This window comes from Rhipicephalus microplus, chromosome 1, assembly GCF_043290135.1.
Source record: "Rhipicephalus microplus isolate Deutch F79 chromosome 1, USDA_Rmic, whole genome shotgun sequence".
Taxonomy (NCBI): domain Eukaryota; kingdom Metazoa; phylum Arthropoda; class Arachnida; order Ixodida; family Ixodidae; genus Rhipicephalus; species Rhipicephalus microplus.
The window spans coordinates 200784855-200805217 of record NC_134700.1 but is presented as its reverse complement, the minus strand read 5'-3'; the positions used below and the strand labels follow the sequence as shown (position 1 = coordinate 200805217).

Below are 20363 nucleotides of genomic sequence, written 5' to 3'. Positions count from 1 at the left end.
CTGACTTAGTCACGAGATCACAAAGCTTTGCACACATCATGCTGAGTATTGTCAGCTTTTGCACACATGTGCCACACAAGCATCTTCAAAACAAACTCACCGCTACCTGCAGCAGCCGCGATGCTTTGCCGGTATGTACGGGGCTGAAGTCTGGAGGTCACTCAGCTGACTACAGATCTGGTGTCACGTCACTAGAACTTTCGTTGCCCTTCCTGTAGAGCTACTTCAGTGTTGGACGCTCTCGCGATGGGCCTCAATTAGGAGAATGAGCATTTAGTTACGCTTGGGAAGTGACTTAAAATATACAATCGATTCTTGATAATTCGAACTCGAAGGGGCCCAAAAATTAGTCCGAATTAAAAGAAGTTTTAATTAATGAAAGTTAAACAAACGGAGGGCTCTCCATGCAGTGGTGCATGTGCATTGTGCTAACACACAAGGGGGAAGTTTCAGAAGACTTACATTTATTCACAAATCACAGGACATCCGTTATTAATTGAAGTAATCAGTGGTGAGCGTCTGCACACGTTTGCCTTGCAGCGAGTCAATCGATTTTGCATGCAGGATGCAAAGCATTTCTACTTCTGCTTCAGCATTCTCCTGGTAAGAGAAGTTGCGCGCGGAAATGTCTAGCGCCTACACTTTCTAAAGACGACGACAACGACTGCGTAGCAGAGCCTCCCGGGGTCTCCCGCTCTCCGCTACGCAGCCGCAGCATGGCCAGCACATGACGAGAAAGAAGGAGCGTCTCCACCGGAGAGAAGCAGATCGGCATTTGAGAGATAACCAACACTCCACGGCAGCTTTTTTTTTTTTTTTTTTGCTCTATTCCCGCTTCGTTGAAAAGAGAAGGGTTACGTGGCAAGGAAGGAAAAGGAGGATGCGTGGCACCATGTGAGAAACCCCCCCTCCCCCCCTCAAGGCGCAGAGCCATGCTCCCGCAAGGGGCAAGGGCTGCAGAAGATAGTGCCTTTTTGCTTTTCTTCAATCACACATTCATTCAACCCAGCGACAGCTTTCGTTTTTCCCTCTCTCTCTTCGTGCGCGGCATTGGGAGGAAAAGGGTCTTTACTTGGCAGGGACAGAAAAGGGAGAAGTGTGACGCGGGCGCGTCGCAGATTGGCGTTTGAGAGAGAGCAAACATTCCACCACAGCCTTTTTTTTCCACCACAGCACTTTCTAGCCACCCTACCTCAACGCTGCCCGCGAAGGAAATGAAAAGGAAAGAATTGGTTGAACCCCACATATCAATCAATTCTTTCCTTTTCATTTCCTTCGCGGGCAGCATTGAGGTAGGGTGGCTAGAATGGGGAAGTGTGAAAAGCGGCCGCTGAAACCGGTCCCCAAAGTGCGCCGATGCCGCTTGGGGCGCTGCATGCACCGGCGCGGGTAACCTTACGGAGGTGACAAACGAGACAGCACGCGCCGCTCTCCACAAAAATAGCTCCCACGCTGTGTGGTGGCGACCCGTTTTCGGTAAAATCATTTTGATCAAGCAAGTGTAGGGCGGTACATGGCATCTAAGCTCTTTAATGTCTAATCTCTGAAAACCATTCTTGAAAAGGCCTTGATATGTTTAGTTTAACGTCCCAAAACCACCATATGATTACGAGAGACGCCGTAGTGGAGGGCTTTGAAAATTTCGAACACCTAGTAATCTTTATAGATTACAGTCGAGCCCACATATAACGGCCCCACTTAAAACGAACTTTCGCTTAAAACAAACAATAGTCGCGTGACCGTGAAAATATACATTGGTACGATGGCACAAAATCGTACTTACAACGAACGTCTCCAAGCGCCGCTGATCGGTTACAGCGAACGGAGTCAGCAGTCTGCCGACTTCTCGGGAAACCAATTTCAACCATTGACCAGGCATCGGCGAGGTGCCCCTACATTCTTTTTGTTAAACGCCGACCCTGCCTCCGAGACCCTCTAGTTTCCGCTCTCCCCAACCCATGGAGGGAAGAAAGTTGTTTCCTTCCTCCATTCCCAGACTGCTTTTTGTTACGCACCCCTCCGTCCTTTGTCCCCCTGCTACTCTGAGCACGCCGCATTGCCAGACGAGGCCCGTGTTTTCACACTGCCACCGATCTTTCGAAGACCGGTCGGCCATCTACCCTGTTTTTGATCGTTGGTACTGTCGTTGGCGTCGCCGGCCTGGAGTGACCGGACCATTTGCCAACATCGTCGGCCACTGACTGTATCCGATAGTCTGCGTCTAGTGCACGCGCGCACGCTACCACACCGACTTTGATAATTTGCGATACGTTTCGTGTTTAGAACTTGTTCTCGCTCACTTCGCACTTGGCTCAGCATGCATTCCGCGCGTGTGCGGAACACCGAGAATGGCTGTTACCGAGAGAACGGCTGTTAATTTGCACGAACGAATCGCGAAATATCGAAGTTCGTGAGCCCACGCAAACCCGCCGGCGCAACGAAACGATTTTTTAACCACGGCTGCCGATTCTTCGAACACCGCCGCGCACACCGATTCAGGTGGCCATGCACTCTTTCCAAGTTCTTCTACGTGCGTGTTTTGCGGACCTTTCTAGCAAGCTACCCGACCTGCCTTCTTCACGCATGTTTTGGTTTTCAAGGTCACCCTCCCGCCATATCCTCCCCTCTCTTCCCTCTATCGCAACTCCTTGCCCTTCTATCACAAATCGGCTCTCTTCTCCGGACCACAACCCCTTCGCTCGTCTCCACCGCTTCGCGACGCCCGCCACGCTGGCTCGAATTCAGAAGTTTCGTTTTCCAACAAGAAACGGGCCCAGAGCTGTTCCACGTGTTCTGGCATGTGTGTCGCGTGTGCGTATCTTGCTCACTATTGGTGTGCGTGTGTGTGTGTGATCAGGATGGTAGACGGGAGGACTTGCAAGCTTTTTCCTGCCGCTCATCAAAACGTCGAAAGTGTGACCGCTTGGCTTGAGCGTAATCAGCCCGTTAGGTGCCGCGTTGCAGAGCGCTTGCTCATAGCTGTTGACCACCCGGCAACCAACTTGCCACTTCGAGAATCCCTGTATTCAGCTGTGAAGATGGTGAATATTTCGTGGGCAGCGATGACGGCTACATGCGCGCGAGACTGTTCTCGCGGGGCCGACTTCATCGACGTCGGGCCCGATGCCGAGCCTGAAGCTTCCGAACTGCGGAACCGATTTGTGGCTGCGCGTTGTCGACTCTCACCTGGGAGAGCGGGTGGGACATCTGTTGCGATGGTTTAATTACGGCCGATGATGATGCCGACACTGCGGAACCGTGCGCGGATTGGGGCATTATGAATGAAGTACGTGGCGAGAACGATTTGGAGGAATCCGATTGCGAGAACGATGAAACTTTGGAGCCAGTGCCTCATGCAGCTTATGCCACGGGCCTCGGCGAACGAGCGCCCTGCCGTTTTAAATTAACTCGTGACCGCCCTTATCGCTTCTGTTCTTCGAAACAGGTGCATCACGGACTTTTTGAAGCATGTGTTTTCACTCACAACTTTTTTTAAAAGCTACGTTTCATTTACTATGAACTTCGGGATACAGCGAACGGATGCCGCGTCATGGTCAGGTTCGTTATAAGCGGGCTTGACTGTATACTCCAAGATCAGAAGTTTGAATCAATGTGCCTGCGCTGCGGGAGCTAGAATATCTTTTTAATAAACCTCGTACTTATAACCGACACGTGATAAAGCATTCGTTAAACATGCTTGTAGTACCATAATTTATCTTGCTAAGATAAACGTAAACCCAAGTGTTTGTCTCACTAGGCACGATGAATTAAATGTAAATTTTACCTGTTCCTAGAAGCGTTTAGGATGACCATTGTCCTACAGGCTACCTTATCTATTAACCACCTTAAACCGCGAAGACATTGACCCTTTGTCCTTCCTTCTGCCATTGAGAACTTCCTATGAATCTATTTAAACACTGCAAGAAACGTCCCTTCGATTGGCTGTCTTGCACATTTTTTAAAATAATTCTTATTACTGTATTGTATCTTTTACTGTGATGTTTCTGTGTATCAGTGTATAGTTTTGATCCTGATGATTTCTGACACTTCATTATAATATTATGTGTAATAATTTCTTAGGATTAATTCCCAACTATAGCACTGTAGATATATGTAAATTTAAATTATCAAAATCGCCACATTAGATGCTTCGCCCAGCTAATTCACTTTCCCGAATAGTATATGTTCCAGAATTTTCGTCACTGTATGTATTCCCTCGCTCTTTATTTGTGGAGCTTTGTTTCATAACTTTTGTATTTGTACTTGGAGTCAATTTCTACTTGTAAAGTTTATTTTTTATTTACATGTATTAATGTTTGTCGTGTATTGCTGCTTTGGCAACTTGTGACTGGGTCAGTACTATGTCAATCCCTCGAGCTTTTAGTCCCTTGCTCCTCGACCTATTGAAAGAAAAGAAATGAAGTCTCTGACCAAAACATCTATAGCTAATTTATGTGAATTAAACTAGCAAATTTTGCACAAGACGCCGGATGTAGAACACAGTGGCCTAATGTGCACCAGAGAGTTGCATGTGATGGCTTATAACAACGTGGCGCATGTTAAACCTATTTCTCATTGTCACAGAAAGCCGAAATATTATTTCACCGTCAACCCTCTCCTCAAAAATATGATCATTGACCTAAAAATAATTACAGTAATTCTGACAGCTTGCATCTGCTAGCAGCCCGTAACCGCAGTGTAAAATACATGCAGTGTAAATAATTTTTGCCCTTTTAACCTACACAGGGCCCACTATAATTGCAACTGTTTATGGAAACGTGAGCCTTGCTTTTCCAGGTACTGCAAACTTAGTGCTCCGCGACCTGTACTATCAGCAGAAGAGAATTTTATTTTGGAAACATAACTGATAAATAGTGCTACCGTGTTGCAGGAACGACTTGCAGACAGTTACAACTCGCACAATTTAAGCAGCAGCTCCATTTCTACATGTATAACGAGTGCGTCAAATACCAATTGCCGAAGTAACGTGCTATACCAGTAGCGGTGTTACTTATAACGCGTAACCACCAACACTGCGAAACAAGGTGGGCGTTCTTGTACTCACCAAGATTATTACGAAGTACCAGATTTCTCACGGCGTAGCTTGCCACATAATATACAGGGCGACCACCCGCCGCTCAGCGGTGTACGATTCATGGGCGACAGACACTGCTAGTGAATCAGATGGAAGTCTTTCGTAGTCTTCCTCATTTTATTCCATCTCATGCAGCATTTTTTCTACAGACAGAGCAACTCTACCACTAAGTGATCCACATTGCCACCCTTGGTACTCTTCAAGAGGCTGAACTGAAGCATTAAATTTTGCGGACAAGCATAATGCAGCGACACTGGATCTACTTTTTTTTTTTTTTTTGTCGTTGACACCTTCAGGCATTTCAGAGTTTGATTGATATGTGGGGTTTAACGTCCCAAAACCACTATGAGAGACGCCGTAGTGGAGGGCTCCGCAAATTTCGACCACCTGGGGTTCTTAAACGTGCACCAAAATCTGAGCACACGAGCCTACAACCTTTCCACCTCCATCGGAAATGCAGCCGCCGCAGCCGGCATTCGATCCCGCGACCTGTAGGTCAGCAGACAAGTATCTTAGCCACTAGACCACCGCCGCGGGGTTAGGCATTTCATAGTAACCCAGCGCAATTATCGATTGATGAATAACTTGTAAAGCAGCTACCCCCTCTGAAAAAAAAAAGCAGCGCACCAGAGGAAAACTCTCTGCGAAGTGCGCCGCTCACTACCCACGCCGCTGCCATCAGCGCCCCTAGTGGCATCGGTATGCCGAAGGGACTTCTCCGGCAAGCAAAAAGTGCCGCACTCATCACACCTCTCATTCTAGCCACCCTAGTTGAGATGTCGCAAGTGCTACCGCGGGATCGGGCGATTGTTCAGATCATTTTCGGAGCGCGGTATGTTCGAATTAACTGTCGGAAGTGCTTGGGCGTTCGAATTACCGGGCGTTTTCGCCCATTGGAATACACATAGCTTTGACGGGACCTCATCTTGAGTTCGAATTAACCGGAAGTTCGAATTAAGCGTGTTCGAATTAATGAGATTCAACTGTATTCTTAAACCCACAAGGTGCTTGCTATAGCGTTGAAATTCGATGGCACCACCCCTTCGAAAGGGCCGGCTTGTGCACAGTTGACACAGCACGTTACTCAACAACCAAGAAGTAACAACTATGTCAGTGATTAGTTTACAATCATCCTGTGGTTTACATCTGATTACAGTGATTTAGTTTACAGTGATTAGTTTACAGTGATTAGTTTACAATAATCTTTTCTAGCACCGTTCTTGGTTTGTTTAAGCAGCACGCTTTTAGTGTCGAGCTGTGACAGTCCCTTATCAGCACTCGTCCGGTTGCATGTATGAGGTTGCTTGCCCTTCGTGTGACATTCTAATTTCTTTCTATCACATTATCTGCTTTACCCTTACCACAAACTAACTTTTTTTTTCCCAAGCACTTTTGCAAAATGGGATCATGTGCACCCACGCCGCATTACTGCTTCGGAAATGGGGAGTTTGACAGGTTCACACACTGATGTACCACATTAAGGAGGTCGCAATGTCGATATGAGAGTGTACTGCTCAGGTAATTCAAGGATTTTAAAGGATGGCAAAAAATTCCAGAACTTTCAAGGGCTTTGAAATTTCATTTTTCAAATTCAAGGGTCTTCAAGGATTTCAAAGACCTGTATGAACCCTGTCTATTCAGAAACAAATAACATAAACTGCACATGTAGTGTTAAATAATTTTCGCTACGTCACGTGATACTGTTAACGTCAGAGTGCAATCGTCTACCTAAAGGACCAACGTCACAGCACTGCCGTGTACGTAGGGCAATACAATCGGTACGTCATGCCCTCATTTTTTGGGCCCGAGCGCTAGTGAAAGAAAGAGAAAGCAGCGTTCATCTTGAAATTTGAACTATCTTTGCAGCACGTAGCATTGCAAATTTTGGCAGATGGCATCGTGAACGCCACATGTATGCATTACACTTGTCAGCTAAAAATTGTGAAACCTGGTGAGTTGCCCTTTAAGTGAAACTAACAATTTGTATCTTTTGGACCTGATCATTGTTAAGAGCTTATGTGGAACTAAGAAATTGTATTTTTTGGACCCCATATCGCATAACTCAACAGAATGCTGGTTGAAGAGACTATGACCAAGCGTTGAAGAGGTCTTCACGCTGTCAGTTATCTAAATGCGAAGCAGGCGTTAATAGAACACAGTGCACCTACCTTTGAGCAGCACTTTCACCTCCAAGTTCACTTCCTTCCTTTTGCAGAGAATCCTCCAGTTCGACCAAGGGACTGGCCACCTCGGGGATCGTGGCGAGGCACCATACCACATTTTCGGCAGATACGGTCACCTGCATGGGTAGGGTGTCCCCAGCCTTGACGACGTTTAGCATCGACTTCAAGAACTCTGGATGCCGCAAGCACGAGGCCGCGGTATCTGCAGCAACGGCCGGAGTGATCACAGCCTCGGGTGTAGGCCCAGCTGCAGGGTCAGCTGTTACCACGCGCTCGGCGAGTCCTTTGGCCACTAGCTGCTCATTCAAACTCGGTCCACCTGTGGCAGCAAGGCAACAGTGATTGATGAACACATTCTTGTGTGACTGCTACAGTTGCTGTAACATGTGACGCAGGATTGTAAAACTCATTTTACTTCCTTTAGGAACACACTGACCCTAGAACGCAATCAGTCTCTGCCTTGAGTCATGCCCGATTCTGTCCACCCAATGCAGCCTGCTGTTTTGACTCCTTACTTTAGCATTTTTTACAAGAGAGAGGCAGTACACTTTCACTGATGGCAAGGGTGTGGAAATTTGAGGGATGACGCAAAAATTGGCAGTCAAGTGACAGGCATCGCATAGCGCAAGAGGCTTACTGCCAAGGAAATGCACAAGGTGTGAAGGAAATCTGCATTTATGAGGAGGTTTGAAATGCAGCTGTCACCACTTTACCGATACCAAGCGTGTTTACAGTGCTACTGAAGCCTTTAAAAATTGTGGACAGTGTAGTGATGCTTTGAATGCTGTGGACGATAGTTCACAAAAAGTTGATTTCTCCTTCAAATACCTAGCTTTTCGATTCTCGCAGTATTGGTATTGTGACACAACCTATTTACTGTATTTACTCGCATAATAAACAATCTGACTTAATGACCCCCCCCGCCCCCCTGAGCCTTGAAAAATGTGCCCCACCATCCTACGTTGCCTTTTTGTTGCCGGGTTTGTCGTAGTGAACTTAGTTGGGGTCACCTGCTGCGCATGGCGCGTTCGGCCGCTACACGGCTTGTTTTAAACGTAAAGTTGGCTCAGCATGCGCTGGAGCATGGAAACCGAGCGGCTGGACACCACTTCGGTGTCGATCCATGCACACTCCATGCACGTTCGTTATGGGAGAAAAGAGCTTCAGGCTACAAAAACAATTCGTTGCATTTTTCGCAAGCCAAAACAAGCAATACCCCTATGCAAAATTTTCACTCTTATAACTCCCGTGACTTTTTTTTTCCTCCATTGTAAGGAATCCCCCAATTTACATCAAATTTTCTGAAAAAAAAAAAAAATGTGGGTTCATAACATGAGTGTATGCAGTACGTCGCGCATTTTGCGGGCCAAAACAAAGCAGCTTCCCTTTGTGGAGAGCAAAATTCCCGAATAAAAGCTCCATAGTCCTGCCACTGAATTGAAGGCCAACAGCGGCTGGACAGCGCGATGTTTAAGGGGAGATGCAGAAAAAACGCGAGTTTTTTCAAAATTACAAATTTTTTTTATTTTCGCCTGTTTTGATAAGATTAGTACCTCTATGGTTATGAAAAAAAAATAACACAGGTCGAGACTTAACTGGATTTGCTTTAAAATTGCATCTAAAGAGCACAAGGTGCCTGTTAAAAGGTCTGTTAAAAAGTCTATTAAAAGGTGCGCAGTTTTCGAGCCCCTTGCCGCCGATAATGCGCCGCCGCTCACCATTGTTGATCGCATGAGTCGAGCCTCACTCTCCAAATACCAACAGTTTCTCTCGCTGATGCAGCGCAAGAAATTATAAAAAGAAGCACTCTTCTGCGTGTTTTTCGAGCGCCGCGACTGGCTTATCACATGGTACGAATCGGGGACCGCCATTGGCCGCTGCGCGCCTATATGTGGTGTGAAACCTATTTGCAAGGTCCATGTCTTGTCGAGCAGCGCAGCTGAACAATGCTTCTTTCGTGTAATTATCTCCGTTATGAATGAAAAAAAGCATTGCTCGCAAGTGAAAGCCATTGTGCGGCGCGCTCTGTAGGAATAGGCAACGAGCAGCTGGTCCGATTTGCGGTATTTGTTGGCTTGTAAAAGCCAATGCATCAAAAGTCCTTCACACCCGTAAGCGGGAAAGTTCGTGATGCGGCAATGGATGATGTCAGTGCCAATCTAGAGAAGTCGAAAGAGCTCACAGTGAGAGAACTCAGCAGGGACAGCATTGCCATTATGTACGACGGTATGTGGCACAAGCATGGCTGCAAAGTGGCATGACACTGAACTTAGTTTGGATTTCGCAGTTCTGTCGAACTTCTTCCTAGCTTGCAGTTGGCACAAGGCTCTGCCAGATGGAGCGGAAGTTTGGCAAGCGTTTCATGGCCCTGTCTGTGAGCGAAATGTGTGTGAGGAGTCGGCTCAAAAAAGCCGAGAGGGACAAACTCATGGTGCTGGCGTATTTTAGTCGCAATGGCCAGTACAACAAGGATTGTTCTTTTTGGTGTGCAAATTTCATCTGATTTAATGATAAATAAAAACTCAATTTTAACTTTAAAACTCGTTTTTCTCAAAACACAAATTTTACCATTTTTTCCAATGTGCCCCTCCTTTTTTGGGCGCTTCTAGTGCTCGGATCTGCATAAAATTTTGCCCAAATTTTTTCCTAAGTATGACAAGTGCAATTATCTAGTTTAAGTTTCAATATTTTATTGTATAATAAAAATTGTATGCACACCTTTACTAGGTGAAATATGGACTTTTTAAGTAAATAATTTTTCACGCCTATTACATATTTTGCATGTGCTTCCTAATTAGTTATTAGCACTCTACACTTTATTTGAAAGCATTATTAGGTATGAATGGTAAAAAATTCCAGAAGTATAGGGATGAAAAGAGGGGGGGGGGGCAAAAGGGTTAAGGGTTTCGCTTTGTCATGTTGCAGAGCTAAATGTGTGTAACTTGCAAGAAAACTAAATATGTATTTGAAATCACCATAAAAAGTTCCATAAACAGCTCAAATTTCATTGCTCTAGGGTGAATATTAAAAAATAAAGTGTCTTCGAGTAGCATCTCCACTTAATACTTCCATTGTTTAATAAGCTGCGACTGACGCATTGTCCAGGAGCTAGCTACTCGTTGGTTTAAAAAAAACCCACAGTACTTCTGAATCATCCTGACAATACTACCATGCGAAACTTTTGCTGTTATAGCTCCCTTGAATTTTTTTTTTCTCCCTCCACCTAAATAGCATCATCTTTACTGAAAGAAAAAAAAAAGAGAGAGAGGTGGGTTCGTTACGCGAGTAAACACTGTATACTGTATTTATTCGCGTAATCTTCGCAATCGCATAATTCTCGCACCCCCCAAATCGCCACACTAAAATAAGATTTTTTTTTTTTCGTCGAGTAACTATCGCACTCCCGAATTTGCAGCCATAATGACCTCTGCTCCTTCCAGCCATAGAATTTCCTAAATATACACAAGAGGGCACTCTGGCGCTAGTGTCTAGGAGAGCTGCAATGCACATTGCTTGAGCGAGCATGGACGTGATTGGTAGTACATGGATTTGTACTTTGGGCTCCATGTGTGTTAGTGCGGCTTGGAACAGTTCTGTCACGAAACAAAAACCAGCAAATGCTCAGTGCTTGCGCTTCACCGTCATAACTTTTTTAGGCTTACCATTTCAAATCAGGTCACGAAGTTTGAAAGGGTTCACTCTTTTCTTCGAAACAAAACCGAAACACAGCAATAAACGAAGCCACATGTGTGATTCGCCGCCCGCAAGCACGAAGAATAGGCAAATCTGTGTGCTACCCATAATTTCCATGGTCACTGATCGATCACAGCGCCAGAGTCCCCTAGAGCTAATTTTAGGAAACTCTGTGCTTCCAGCGACAGGTGATGATAGCACACAACAACCTGGCACTATCTCACGAGTACTATCAGCGCACAGAGACCCAATTTAATCCTAGACAAGCCAAAGTGACCAGTGACCACTCTGGCGTGTTAGTGTACGTTGTGTGCATAATGAGGTTACACTGTAGTTATGCTATGGGGTGATACGGAAGCTACACGGCTGCTTTTGAGTTCAAAGTGATTGATTGTGCACTAAACAACGGCAGCACGGGCAGCTGAAAGCCACCAAGACGCACTGGGCCTTCCGTGTGCCGAAGACTGGGAAGGATGGTAAAAAGCTATTTCGTCAGCAGGTGACTGTGGATTATACCATGTTAGACGACCATCAGCCCAACGTTTACATCGTACGCTAACCTTTAGCAGGCCCCTGTTGAGTGACAAATACTCACACTACTTCCGCAAGCTTTGCGTACTGTATTCTAAAAATACTCTTCGCCTGCAGCTTTCATGTCTCAAATAAATCTTGCCTTGCGTTGAACTTGTGGTTTTATTGTTAACTCTTGATCAGTACATCTCGAATCTTGTACTTAGTTGCTAGCGTGAGAATCTCGATTTATGGCCACTTTGGTTCCCCCCCCCCCTCGCCCTGTACGTTTTTGTGGAAAATTTTCCTGACGTGGTTCTCGCTACCCCGAACTTTTCATTGGTTTGCCGTGAAAAAGAGTGAGGATTATGCGAGTAAACACAGCCCACTATGAATAAGTTCCAACTCGCCCGCCTTTCGGTTCTACTACAAAGTGAATACAGTATGTCGGTTCCAGGGTTCTTTCTAGTGGCTGTACGTTATGGCCTGCATTTTTGTTCTAAGTAAGGCTGGCCTGCAATTGCCTGCAGCCAAGCAATCTGCTTTGTCATCACCCGCCTCGCATTGCAGTGCAAGACTAACAACCGACCAAATAAGATGCCTGAGCCAATTACGATAGTGAACTTACCTATAAACATGGCATCATTTTTCTGGCGAAGTGGTATGAAAATGTTGGACAGGCATCAATGCTTGACCTACATTAGCAATCACTAAATAAGAACCATATATCTGTAAGTTTGCATGTTGCTGTTGATTTACAACACCCCATCCCCAACGAACTTCCTAGCAAATAAACATTGCAACTTGATCCTCAGAACTGCTTACTTTACTCACCTCAACAGCTTTTGCCATTCACACTAGTGCTGATGAATCAAAGACGTGAGAGAGAACCGAATTATTCTCTCCAAGGCGAGTTTCACACTAAGGCGAAATGCACAGCACACACACCTGTCTTTGGCTTCAGCTCCACTTCATGAACGAAGCTTTCTGCCACATTTTGCACATTGGCAAACATCGTGCCTTCCTTGATCATGGAAACCAGTAGGGAAAACGCTTCTTCAGTCCAGTCAGCCGAGCCAGATGCTGGACGCACAGCATGAAGCCTACAACGCACTGCCTGCGGTGGCAATTCCTTGCATTGATCAGGAAGTCGGCAGATGCTTTCACAAGGTACTTCGGCCACATTCCCATAGTCGATGAAGTAGACCGTACATGTGGAGCCCTGGAAATGTACACAGGCGATTGCCAGCCACGAGAACACTGACGCACCTATCTTTGAAACTTGAAGACCGTGAGAGAAAAGCTAAAGTCGCAGACAGCTGGGACCCCAATGAGTGTCAAATAGCAGTGACTATTTAAACATTCTTTTTAGTACAATTATGGCTCCCAGCACATGCCAGGAATGCTTTGTTTTGAGATAGGTAATAGGGTCCTGTAGACATTACTGCAAATGCTTGCCAGGATTAATTCTTTTTAAAACACCTTTCAGACTATGGTTGGAGAGCCTGCACTAATAAACAGTGTTGCTACTTTTTCATATGGCATACACTCTCAAAGTACAGCAAACAGTGAAGCATTTTTGAAATCATGTCACTTAGTGATACTCTCAGATTTTAGAGCGGATATGAGAACAGGGAACAGTTTTCCCAATGAGAAATTTTTGAAAAGGACTTCTCATTACAACTTTCACTTAGAATCGTTACACAGCTCTGCAATCATCTGTGCCGATGCCAGCAAGGTAAAGCAACAGGAGCACTGCACAATTAAGGCTGAAAAATCGGCAATCATTCTGCTAAAAATCACTCTAGGCTCTCTGAAAATTCCACTCACTAGAAAATTATAGCCATGAAATATGACAATTGTTAATGAAGCTTTATAAAGAATGAACATTCTATGTTGCATTTCTAAATCTTGGCAAAACAGAAATGCACGTGATGCTTGTTCATTTGTGCCACATTATGATCGAACCCCTTTACAAGGGACACTGACTGAAGAGACTAATAGGTATAAGGCCCCAATGGGCCTACATTGAAATAGGGGTTGATACGAAAACATGTACACGGTGCCCTGCTTATAGGAGTCACCTCGTATAAAAAACAAATTCCTCCCCAGTGCATGTCTCTTACATCGACGTTCAACTGTATATGAATTTTTCAAAAGCGAGAAGCAAAAAAATTAAATGATGATGAGAACCTGCACCGAGAGGGAAAAAAGGAACGCTTAGAAAATTATAATTTGGTGATAAAACGGTAACTTACCAGTGAGGTGACCCTAGCACGATACCACTGGCCATCGTCGGCAAAGAGTGCTGCGCAAGTTTCTCCCTGGGTGGGCTTATGGCCTCCACTAATAGCACATAATGTATGCAAGTTAGCCTGCAGCAGTGCCAACTCTGGCATCTGAGAGATGTCCTGCACGTAGAACTCAGACAGGCTAGAGCCGTAGCAGAAGGCCACCTGCACGGTAGAAGAGGAGACAACCTCATCCAGTGTCATTGATAATGTAACACCAACAGAATATCTGTAAACAAAAATCACTTCAACGTAATGACTGCCTGTCATATGGTTTATTTTGTATCCAAGTTTTGTATCTCTACATGGCAAAATATGGGACTGCAGATATCCTTCGAATTAAGTGGGATTTCGAAATAACCGAGTTCAAATTAATGAGGCTTTTCGTATGTGCTATTACTCAGCAAGTGTTCTCCATGCCCTCCCGGCCCTTACACTGTTTTTAATTGATCGTCTTCATTCTCCCAACAAGGGTCAACAACTATAGTGAATGCATGCATATTCAATAAGGCATTCTATTGGAAGCACGTGTGGCTTTTTCACGGCGATCTTGAATTGTGATCTGTAACTGATTAGGGCCCTCCCCCCTGCAACCGCGATGCACCACGTGGGGGGGAGGAGGGGGTGGGGGGGGCTTGCTTGATAGGGATTTTATGATAGCCACGATCCCACCTGTAAGGTCCTTCAGGAAATTTGGGTCTTGAGCATATGCTAGACATGATAATAAGATGAGCTTACCTCAACATCCTTTCCAAGTGGCACTATTGTTGGTGACTGCAGGTAGCCTGTGCTTAGTTGCTCATCAGCTTGAGAATGCACTTGTGGATGCTGGGAAAATGCAACAAAAGAATCATATCAGAGGAAACCCGATAACTTTAGAGATAACAAAAATTGGAGAAAAAAATTTTAAATGGCATTTACAATTTTCTAAACAATCACTAGGCCGCATCGCTAAATTTTCACACTGTAAATCGATACTTCAGCTGAAACATTTAGCACCTCCATCAGCTCTATAATATGAGCCAAGGTTTGCAAAAGCAGAGCAGCTTTTTCACAACATGCAATGACCATTATGCTCATGAATTCGCAATAACACTCATATTGTTCGAAAAAACATCCTCCTGCCTTCTTTTTTACGCCCCTACCAGTACCCCTGCACATTACATCAGAAATCAAAAAAAGTTACATCAGAAATCAAAGTTGTGGCATGTGCTGTAATTGGTTCACCGACGCACATAAACCACAGCTAGGCTGGGGCCGTCCACATCCACGTCCTACTAAGCGGCAGCTGTGCACATGCTATGCTCTTTAGACGCATGCTACATGCCAGCAGTAACATTTTTGCATGCCTACACCAATATCAACCTCATCTCCAAAGTTCACCATGAAGTATAAATGGGAGCGAAGGGTACGAAAGAGTTGATGAACAAATTCAGGAAATGCCAAGTCACACTATACTTCCATAGGACATTACAATGAATCCGTTCACAAGTCTTCACAGGAACCCAGCAGCAGTTTCCTTGGAATTTCAGCACAACTGGTATGCTATCCCAGATAGTTTACAGTGCATTAACAACAATGACATAGAAAATACATCAAGCCCTAGCTTTCATTCCTCCAATTGACCGGAAATAGCATCTAATTAACCGCACTGCTGACACTGCTGTCAAAACAAACAAGCTAGCTACAGCTTCTTCATCCCAAGTTTCAACTCCCTAAATCTGCTGCTGGCTTCTATGAATTGTAAATGCAAGAATTGTGGTGGTAGTGCCAAAATCAGAAATGGTGAAGGTATCCATGGTGAAGGCCTTGCAGTGAAGTTGACTTCCAAGTGCATGGTTCACAGCAGTGTGGAGAAAAGGGGCACCTCACCGCATAAGCGGCAAATGTAAAACCCTTCATTGCAAACATTTTTTCTGCACGAGCAATGCAGATCACGTAGAAGTGCAATAAATTATATTCCTGCAGCAACAGACGTACCACGCATGCACAGCAAAACAAGGCTGGTGCACTTGAAAACAAAGCTTTCACCCGCTACACCTGAAAGGATGAAGCATAACCAACTCTCAAACATTGGCTACTGGTGCTATCCATTAAAAAATAAATATTACATCAAATCCTACTGGAATGCCAATGTGTACCTCTTTTACAGCAGACCTCACTGGAGAATGTGATCTCAGCGGGCTTGTTTTAGGCCTATTTGGCGAGTGGGGAGCTGGTTTTTCTTGGGGTTTCCTGGGAAAGCCAGCCTGTCCACTTTTACTAAAGGGCCTGTCCTTTGCTCCACCAGATAGTGCCTAGCAAGGAAAAAGAAATAAAAAAAGGCTTGTTACACACAAAGAATGCATGTCTGATCTGAAAGGCATATCTTTCAAGAGCATATCTGTGGAACAAGGGACAAGAGGTGAAATAATCGCATATAAAAAACCTGCACAGTGCCTCACAAAGAATGAACTAGGAGAGAGTACCTAGAATTACAAAAGTGCCTCAAACAACAACTGCAGGCCAATCAGACAAAATATGTACAGTAGTACCCCATTAATTCGGACTTCACGGGACTGGATAGAATGTCCGAATTAACAAAGGGTACGAATTGTCGCGAGTAAGAACAAAACACATGAAAAATGTCTCCTACAGCATCAATCTCCTATTTCTTAAAAAAGTCTGTGATCGAAGTTTGGCTCACAAAGGCAACGTGCAAAGAAGTCACAATTTTGCGAAGTTTCTGCAGGTGGCTTAGACCGCGGACACTTTCAGAGGAAACCATGCACATGTCCTTTAAAACAGGCAACAGATGCGCAGCCTTCGCCACTGTGTGGCGCAGACACTTGTCTGCATCACTTTGGTCTTCGTCAGCAGATGCCCCTTCGCCATCCAAGACTTCGGCGACGATATCGCTATTGTGAACTAGAATATGGTCTAGTGGCGCAACCAGCTGGGCTCCAGCGATGGCTTTCCCGCACATGCCGCCATGTGGCGCCGCTGCTACTTTTCATGCCAGCTTTGGCTGCGTTGTCAGGGCAACGCGGACTTCTGCTGAGCTGCGGATGTGGTTACTTCTAACGCACATTTGCTTTCTGGTTCATGTAAACATAAAACTATGAGGTTAGTTGCTGCATGGAAAACCTGGCAAAAGCGTTGGCACGGCATCAGGAACCAGTGATGATTTTCCTTGGGGAATGCGCACTTCACTGCCGTTTATCACGTGCACATATTAGCGCAGAATGTATCTTGGCTTGAAACGATCTTCGCAACCCGCTGAAGTTTCGGTAAGAGGCTTGTCAGCCCTGCGGAGGTGGCGCTCCCACTTTCTGTGGAGATCGTCATCCCTGCGAGCTGCAAACAGCGACGCCTTCAAAGCGCCCCGGTCACCGATTCAGCAACAGGGAGGAAAGCAATAAGAATTCGTTCTCCTCTTCGACATGTTGCGAGTATCTGTCTGTTGGTATGGGATATCTCACAAAGTACAGGTTCCACCCCGGTACTGTCGAGAAAATGCAGCAGATTGCACCAGCACACATGCAGTAGAGTAGCTTGTTAGAACTGGAATTGCAATAATCCAGCCTGCAAGATAGGCTCATCAGCTTCACTCTCTTACGCGGCCTGCGGCACACAGGAGTGCGGTACGCGTACCGCAAGAACACTTGTTGAGAAGCACACACACACACCGGAGGAATAAAAAGCTCGTCTCGTGTGCACCAAGATTTCCTTCAGGCCGTCGCTGACCCTCTAGGCTATATCACTCGGCTGAAAGTTATTTCGAATATCTACGAATGACAAAAAAGCGACAGCATTATGCTTCCCATTTGTCGTATTGGCCTAAACGCATGTTTTGACACGCATGCATGGGATAAAAGTGACATGGTACTAGATGTAACACAATACAAGGAACGAAAGCAAGGCAGCATATTTGCTTTTACATGGTTTGTTCGGCTGACACTATCTCTTAGGATAGCCCATATCTATGCCTTCCATGCGCCTTGGTCAGTCGGGAATGCAAATACATACACTCGCGGCCCAGATTTACGATTTCCAAAGGAATGTGGACACAACACTTCCTTGGCATCGCAGCTGCTTGCGAAATCTGATCGCTCACCAACGAACACGAGCACAACCACAAGCGGCACACATCACAACTCCAAAGAGCCCAACGGCACACAAAGAACGATGCAACATTCGTTTTTTCTTGTCGAAGCGCAGTAATGCTGCAAGGACTACAACGGCGATGCGAACACGGCACCGAATGCTGGCGTCGGTTGCACTGTGTGCTACCACAGAGCACAGGACAACCAGCATTGTCAGCCCGTTGACATATGCGGTAGAGCTTCCAGGCCTTGACAAAGTTTCTTCAGGTGGCGGTGGCTCAACGCTCCAAACTCACACGCACACTCCTGCACACCTACTACTGATTGATTCCCGCGCTATCTTGAGAAGACGCCACCGGCGCCTGCTCGCCTCACACACATGAGATGAAAAGGCGCAGTGGCGCCACGAGAAATTTTGGACTGCCGAGATAGCAGCCGTGGCTTGCCGGTCACGCCACTAGATCATATTCTAGTTCACTATAATATCGCTGTCGGTCCCTGTGCCGCCCAAGGCAACATCGCTGTCAATTGCGAAATAATCGCCGAAGGGCACATCAGCTGGCATGATGCTTACATAGCGGCCGTCTTGCTCTTCACCACTGTCATCATCATCCACCACACCCGGGTCAGCAGCATCATGCACGCAGCTGCTATGCCTAAAGCAGTTAGCGAATACTTGAGACGATGTGTGTTGTTCCACACGTATTGCCACGAGGAATTGTTAAGGCGCAGTACAACGCAGACGTTGTTAAAAGAGGAACGCTGACGGCATCGCTACGACTCATGAAGCCCGCCGGAAGGCACGAGCCGGCCCAGCCTGTGCACGAGCTGCTACCGAGCAGCGGAAAAGAAGAGAAGAAGAGGACGACGAGCGTTCGCTGCTTTCTCCCAGCTACTGTGTAGTTCTTTTGGCTTTGGGCACAAGTTCGCCCTTATTAAACCTTGTAAATAGGACGTCCCGGTTGTGAGGTTGTTATATCCGTTACATTTTCTGGTGGAGGTGCTGGGTACATGATTCCGAGCCCCACGCAAGAGCGAAGTCCAAGCACTGACCAGCCGCAACCAGTGGAGCTTACACCGGTGCACCAACGAGTCAGCCGCCGTATCCGAGGAGAGTTGCCAGAATTTGGGCCACTCCCTTCTGTATCAAGGGCATCGGTGACGGAGACAAGCGCCGCCACCACCATGACGAGCCAAGTTACGCCGGCACAACTCATCGTAAGCCAACCGGTCATCCCAAAGGTGTTTCATGGTGACCCATACGAGGACGCCGAAGACTGGTTAGAGCATTTCGAGAGAGTGGGAAATCTAAATCAGTGGAACGAGGAAGGCAAGCTGCGTAACGTCTACATTGCGTTGGAAGACTCTGCACGAGTGTGGTACGAAAACCACGAGGCATCTCTGACGTCGTGGCAAGAGTTTCGGCGGCAGCTACTGAGTACGTTCGCCAACAGTGATCGCCGGGAAAAGGCGGAAGCAGCTCTCCGCACACGGATTCAACGAACGAACGAAACTGTCGCGATGTACATCGAAGACATGTCCCGCCTTTTCAAGCGAGCTGATCCTGGCATGACGGAAGACAAGAAAGTGCGCCACCTCATGCACGGGGTAAAGCAAGAATTGTTCGCGGGACTCATCCGCAATCCGCCCCGTACTGTTGCTGAGTTTCGGTCGGAAGCAACAACCATCGAAACGACGCTTCAGCAGAGAGCCCGACAGTACAACCGCGACGTAGCCGGTGCATCCGCAGGAGTCTACTCAGCAGGCGTCGTGGATAATCTTGACACATTGCGCGAGCTCGTCCGGTCTGTTGTCAGGGAAGAATTAAGGAAACTGCAGTCACCTGATGTCACCCCCGAGCTGTCTCTTGCTGAAGTTGTCCGAGACGAAATTCGACAGGCCATGCGGGAGCCGCGGAGTGATGTGCCGGCGACACGACGGGCGGTAACGTACTCCGAGGTGCTCAGGCGACCTACTCTGCACTGTTCGCCGATCGAGACACCAAGTACTTATGTGCAGACAATGCGCAGCCCGCCTGAAATCGTAGAGGCAACACGCACTCCACCTCGTGCGAGAGAGATGATGCCACGGAAGAGCGATGTGTGGCGAGATGCCACACGTAGGCCCTTGTGTTTCCACTGTGGAGAGGCTGGCCACCTGTACCGATTCTGCCGATATCGTCAAGCTGGTCTTAGGGGATTCGCCATCAATGCACCGTGTCCGCGAAACGGCGAAAGACCTTCCGAGATTGAAGAATACCTATGCTCACGTCGGGAATTTGACCCGCCTCGTCGTCATCAACCACGCTCACCATCCCCTATGCGCTACCGCTCGTCTAGCCCACGTCCCTTCCCAAGCACGTCTAGGCAGCGTTCGCCTAGCCCAAATCCGGGAAACTGAAGCATGTGGATTGCGCTTAGTTGGCTTAAATTGTACTGCTTGCCTATCTCCATGCAGAACAAGGTCCGCACCAGTACCTGTTGTCGATAGCGGCTTTTCACAAACC

General features: G+C 46.5%; 1 protein-coding gene across 4 annotated transcripts in view; it reads right to left on the bottom strand.

Annotated features, from left to right (window-relative positions):
• The window catches only part of LOC119167232 (tudor domain-containing 6-like), a 94437-nt gene that overhangs the window by 52810 nt on the left and 21264 nt on the right, over window positions 1-20363 (bottom strand). For all 4 annotated transcript variants that reach the window (XM_075890316.1, XM_075890319.1, XM_075890322.1 and 1 more), the window contains 5 exons: window positions 15914-16069; window positions 14511-14600; window positions 13740-13937; window positions 12430-12703; window positions 7264-7597 (listed from right to left, as the gene is read on the bottom strand). In XM_075890316.1, the coding sequence (XP_075746431.1) occupies window positions 7264-7597; window positions 12430-12703; window positions 13740-13937; window positions 14511-14600; window positions 15914-16069 (1052 nt within the window). The remainder of the gene's footprint in view (window positions 1-7263; window positions 7598-12429; window positions 12704-13739; window positions 13938-14510; window positions 14601-15913; window positions 16070-20363) is intronic.